This window comes from Salvelinus alpinus, chromosome 8, assembly GCF_045679555.1.
Source record: "Salvelinus alpinus chromosome 8, SLU_Salpinus.1, whole genome shotgun sequence".
Lineage (NCBI taxonomy): Eukaryota > Metazoa > Chordata > Actinopteri > Salmoniformes > Salmonidae > Salvelinus > Salvelinus alpinus.
In genome coordinates this window covers 43,384,435-43,390,434 of record NC_092093.1, presented here as the reverse complement: position 1 = coordinate 43,390,434, position 6,000 = coordinate 43,384,435, and the positions used below count along the sequence as shown (strand labels likewise).

At 39.4% G+C, this 6,000-nt stretch overlaps 1 protein-coding gene across 15 annotated transcripts in view; it reads right to left on the bottom strand.

Annotated features, from left to right (window-relative positions):
* Positions 1-2,494: 2,494 nt before the first annotated feature.
* LOC139583176 (pumilio homolog 2-like) overlaps positions 2,495-6,000 on the bottom strand; it is a 59,729-nt gene continuing 56,223 nt past the window's right edge. For all 15 annotated transcript variants that reach the window (XM_071413988.1, XM_071413998.1, XM_071413992.1 and 12 more), the window contains one exon: positions 2,495-5,090. In XM_071413988.1, coding sequence (XP_071270089.1) covers positions 4,959-5,090 — 132 coding nt within the window. In that variant the 3' untranslated portion in view covers positions 2,495-4,958. The remainder of the gene's footprint in view (positions 5,091-6,000) is intronic.

Sequence of the window (6,000 nt, the reverse complement as noted above, 5' to 3'; positions counted from 1 at the left end):
CAGCTGTATGAGAAGGCCTGAAAAACTGCGCAAAAAAATGAAACGGGGAGATTTGATTAACCATTATCACATCCTAGATGATGGAGGTCAGATATACACCCACAACATGGTCCCCCGTAGTGACCATATTCCCAAGCATCTCTGTGCACTCAGACCTTTGATTTTGTACCAGGGCCACAATGATATGCCCCTTTCCTTTCTCATATTAGTCCTTTACCCCAAACGACAGATCAACATTTATTGGGGAGGCAGAGGGACTGGTCCAACTCAAGTTGGGGACTGTGAAAAGACCCCTCGTGGCAGGGCTGGTGGGGTAAGTGTGTGTGTCAAAGCTGTGTGTAAACTGACTAGGCAAACAATTTGGGATTTTCAACATATTAATGCATCTTAAATAGGTCTCTCCTTGCAGCACTCGACCACACAACTGGACAATAATCAAGATCAGACAAAACTAGAGCCTGCAGGACTTCCATGTATTAAAGTGTCCAGTGATTGGGTCTCAATGTAGCCAGTAGCCTCTGAGTCAAAACAACAAACTTTCCAAAACAACAAACCGAGCTCTCCCTCGTTCCGCGTGAATGGAATCAATGGAACGGTATCAAACATATGGAAACCATGTTGGACAATTATCTGAACCATAGACGGTGGGATCTGAACGTGAACATAAGGGTCGGTATTCATAAAGCAAAGTAGGAGTGCTGATCTAGGAGGCAAAACTGATCTTAGATCAGCACTTCTACTCTGAGATGCTTTATGAATACGGGCCCAGACAGACACACAAAAGGTGGGCTGCCAGACAGCTGTATTGTGCAATACCATAGCTTGCTGCTTTTTTCAACATATTTTTTTATGTTCTTGAAAGCCTGTCTGAGAGCTGATCCTCCATATACTATCTCATAGGCCTAATGATAAAATACATAGAATTTCAATGGCCTACTGTGAATACTTATAAAAGATTAACAAGCAATCGATCACAAGGTATTTCATATTTCACACTGCATATATTTATGCTTAAGCCTATGTTCATTCAATGCAACGTCATAGCGGAGGTGACAGAGAAATGTCCACAGCTCAAATTTACATTCATAACATGTAAATCACTTTGGCTGCGTTTTTTACTTCATTTTTAAAATTTATTTTTGACTATCATTTTAATATTATTTGTGCATTATTTGGCTGTACCTGCACCAAAACGACAATTTTTCCTTCATAGCTTGTTTCCCATCTTTTTAAAATAGGGGAGACAATTTGTTTCCAGCACTTTTATTTCCATGACTGCTCAAAATTAATGTCCTCATGCTCTCTTGTCCCTTTATAGAAGACATATGGTTAGCAATATGTTTGGGACAATGAATCGCAATAATCACAGTATACATATAGAATCGCAATATATCGTATCGGCACATACGTGTTGTGATATTTTTTCGTGAGGTCCTTGGCAATTCCCAGTCCTACTTTCAAAGTGTGTTGCATTATGGGAAGAAAAACTGTCTGACCTTCGCCTACATGTCAACTGCATGAACTTTACAAAAATCATGTGATCCAAGGTCATGTAGTATTGACTGCAAGTTTCTGCAGTAGCTCTATTGTCAACCAATCATTAGGGTGTTCGTTTGACCCACACGAACGTGACCAAAGACGTGACTGAAACAGGACCCAACTTTGCCCCAATTATTGTATAGAGTATATTTACAAATTAACATGATTTGAGGCAGTCTCTCACCAACTGATTGTAAAACATTCATACAGTATATTTTCAGTTTGTTAGTGTGATATGGGGGGAGGGGGGGGTTGGAGGTGCATCAGTGTCAGACTGTCGCAGATGCACCTCCCCCAACTTCTCTACTTAGTTGCTTTCGCCTTACCAGTCAAATGAGTGCATCAACAAAATACCAAATGAAAGAATTTATCATGGAACAAAAGTAAAAAAAGGTACAGATAAAAATCTGTCATTCTGCCCCTGAACAAGGCAGTTAACCCACTGTTCCTAGGCAGTCAATGAAAATAAGAATTTGTTCCTCACTGACTTGCCTAGTTATGTTAAATAAAAAATAACTGTAGTACAGTGATCATGTCACCGTTATAGACACAGGGTGAGTCAGACAACTATTCTTCCTTGTAGATATAGGCTATATCGTGCAAATTAAAAGTCTGTTCTAGGGAATGTGAACATACAGTTTACAATTGGCTCATTCATCCCCCTCCTCTCCCCTGTAACTATTCCCCAGGTCGTTGCTGCAAATGAGAACGTGTTCTCAGTCAACTTACCTGGTAAAATAACGGTAAAATAAATAAAATAAAATAAAATTCAGCAACCCGTTAGAAACTCCTTTATGAAACAACTGATAATGAAGTAGGCTAACTGGTGACTGACAAACAGCATCTGCTGCTCGAAACAGGTTCATGTCAAAACAACTTCAAGTCCAATTCATGTACTGCAGTTTGCACAACAACTTCAGAAACAAGATATGGAAATGAAAGGCACAGAACAAAGTTATCAAATGTTAGAACGGTTTAATCATACATAGTCACAATTCTGCTTCCCCCCAAAAAATGAGTATTTTTTTCTTCATCTAACATCTGGAAATGTACATAAGGCCACCTGAAAATGTACATGACTTTGACAGTGTGACAAAACTCATATGTTCATATTTATATAATTGACAATATCTTACATTTCTTTCACTTACAAGGTAGTAGCTGTTCCAAAATACAGCCCTCTTCTGTACAAAAATAATTCTGTCATATCCTGTGAAGTTTTCCATGGTAGCAGAGAGGACCGGAAGCAGCCTCATTTTAAGTACAGAGCATTGGTGTTCCTTTAAACTGTCACATGTCAGAAAGACAATATCAACAGGAGATGTTATACAGCTCCGCATACAAAACAAGGCCAACCTTTTTCATAACAGATTAAAAACAAAAAACAAGTCAGATTGTGAAGCCATAAAAATAGTTTTAAAATAACGCTTGATCAAATAAAACTGTATACATTATATTTTAGGGGAAAGGAGTGATGAATATACACACATCAAAATGCACATTTTTGCAATTTTTCCCCCCCAAAAGTGTAAAAGACATCCCATTTACAGCATCAACGTTTACAAATGTACAACTGTACAGACGAAATAAAAGCATCACTACCAATTTAGCAAGGCCTGTCAAACATCACAACTATAATTTTTTTTGTCAACTAATAAACTTACACTTATTAACTGCACATATACTACATGTATTCTACAATTATTCATATGAAGCAAAAAACAAAAGCCAATACTACTAGTATTACAGATGAGTTGTATAGCTTTTTAGACGGCCCCAATACCCAAATCGCTTGCATATTCAGACTGCAAAAAATAAAAAAGAAGAACGAAATTAAAACCACCTCTATGACGGTCTCACAATCCTATAAACAAGGATCCTTTTCTCAGCTCATCCCCAAATCTATTCTCAACTTTACACACCTGGAATGAGCCACTTAAAAATAATAATAATAAAGTCGTCCTACTGCTCTGAACTGCATGTGGTGAGGGTGCCATCATTAGGCCAAAGCCCCCTACCAAAAAAAGCAACAATTTAATATTTACTCATACATAAAGATGCTATACATTTTTGCTAAGCTACTTCTATGCAAGAGATGAATATTCAGTACATAAAGATACCTTTTCTAGGGCAGTGTTCATCTCAAACTACAAGATGTCCCACATAACATGATAAAGAAAAATCATTCCAAGTTATAAAAACCTGTCAAAGCATGCCTATGCTTAACCTGCACCCACCCATAACCCCCCCCCCCCCCCCCCAAAGCCCCGCTACGGTCATTTCATGTAAATATTACAACCAGGTTAAACTTTCACTATACAACCCGACCTCATGCTTTGCTTCTGAAAAAGAATAAACGTCTTACGTAGCCGTGTCCGGTGTAGCCCCCAAGTAACCATTGAGTGGGCGGCAAAACATTTTTTGCTTAAGACGGTATAGGTGGAGTATAGTGGAATCACTGCCTATGGATGCAACAGTGCATGTTTTCATTTCTCAAAGTACACCGTTTAGTAACGATGCCAGTCATCAACTGGAGCCAACTAATCAAATCAAGCCAACTGCAAGCTGTTCACCAACAGCATGAGACGGAGAGTAGGCCTTACACCCCGGTCTGCGAAAAAAGACGCAACAAAATCGAGACAATCACGAGCAGCCAACTGGATGACACACCCCAAAAAATTTAAGCACAGAGCTCTCCAAAGCAAAGTATTTTAGTTGGTCCAATACAGACCAATGGGTGACTAACTCATTGGCACGAAAGACATAGTAACCGGTGGGAAAGATCGGTTTCATAATCTATTCATACTATGCAGTGCTATAAGTAGAAATGGATCCATCAGCTGTTTTTGCATTGGGATCATTGTGTGGTAGTAGAAAGACACCTAGGCTTTTAATTAGAACAGCTGATACTAAGTCTGGGTACAAAAACAAATGGAAAATTGTTTAAAAGGATCACTCAAATTTGGCCTTATAAAGTCACTTGCTGGTGTAATTGTAAGAATTGTACATTTTCAGCAAATGCAGTTCTCCTTTTTCCCTACAAAGGGATTTACAAAGTAAAAAAACAAAAATGTACAAGATTATATACCAAAAACCAGCCAGTTATATCTATTACATCATAAACAATGGGGGCGGGTTGTGCTTTACCCGCAAGAGATTGCCTGCAAGACAGTCTGCACCCCCCCTCCCCCCCACCGGCCACGTAGGGGACCAGCTCCGAGGATGGCATTAGAGTGTCAGATGTCACAACATTTCTTAGGTGAAGTTGAATAATTTTGAGTGGTAATTCCCCCAAAATGGGGGACACAAAGGGTATGTCAAAGGTCAGCCCTGATGGAGCGCCTCTTTACAGAACTAGAAAAAAGGGGGTGGGCTCCTACTGTGCTCTTTAGTCAAGGGACACGAGAGGGAGGATAGGTCTACATGAGGCCGTTGGTGGGCCCGCCAATGGGCCCCAGGTCAGAGCCACTCTTCATGTAGTACTTCTCCAGCTTGGCCAGGATGTGCTTGCCGTAGGTATATTTGCGCAGGGTGGCGATGTGGGGTCGGATCTGGGGTAGCAGAGAACAAAGATGAAATCATTAACATTTATAGTGGTACTGGCCACACAGGTTTAAAAGTCCTTGTTGTGAACTAAGCCACCTGCCTCCCACTTAAACATTGTCTTGAAGGATTCTAAGAGATTAAAAAAGTGATTGGACAGCAAAAGTCAATCTCGCCAACATTCCACGTAACAGGACAACACAGACTGTGGATACACATTCTTATTAAATGGAGTATTGTACATTTGTAATGAAGGATCAATGTACATTTTCCGTGAAATTGTAATGTATTAACGGAGAAAATGTTTTTTGTGTTAGGACTAAACCAACCGGTGTGGGACTTTCAGGTCTGTTTAGGGAGGCAAAATATTTCAGATTTTGGGGAGGCAAAAGTCACCAATATATATATTTTTGGAATGAATATAAAAACCAAACTTATTGTGCTTAAAGAATCAGACACTATAAATTATTTGTGTAAACTTGGTTTACACAATTAACTTCAAAATACAAAACACTTGTTCAGTTAGACAAATCTAAGGCTATCTATGTCAGTGGTTAAGAATGCAGAAGTGTTTGTGCTGAAGCACCACAAGTACACTAATAAACACGGGCTGAAGGAATTAAACTGTCTCAATCTGAAACTGTTCAGCTCACAAATTCAAACTTTGCAGTGAAAAGCAGATCGTAATGTCGCCACTCGATGTCCGTGTCAACATTTGTATTGATTTGACTCAAGTGCTTTACAACAGCAAAAGGTCATGTATACATAACAAAAACATAAACGCAACATGCAGCAATTTTTTCAGTTACAGTTCACAAGGAACTCAGTCAATTTAAATAAATGAGGCTGTAATCTACAGTTGAAATCTGACTGGGCAGGGGTGCAGCCATTAGCTGCTGCCTATTCTTCCTAGGGTCC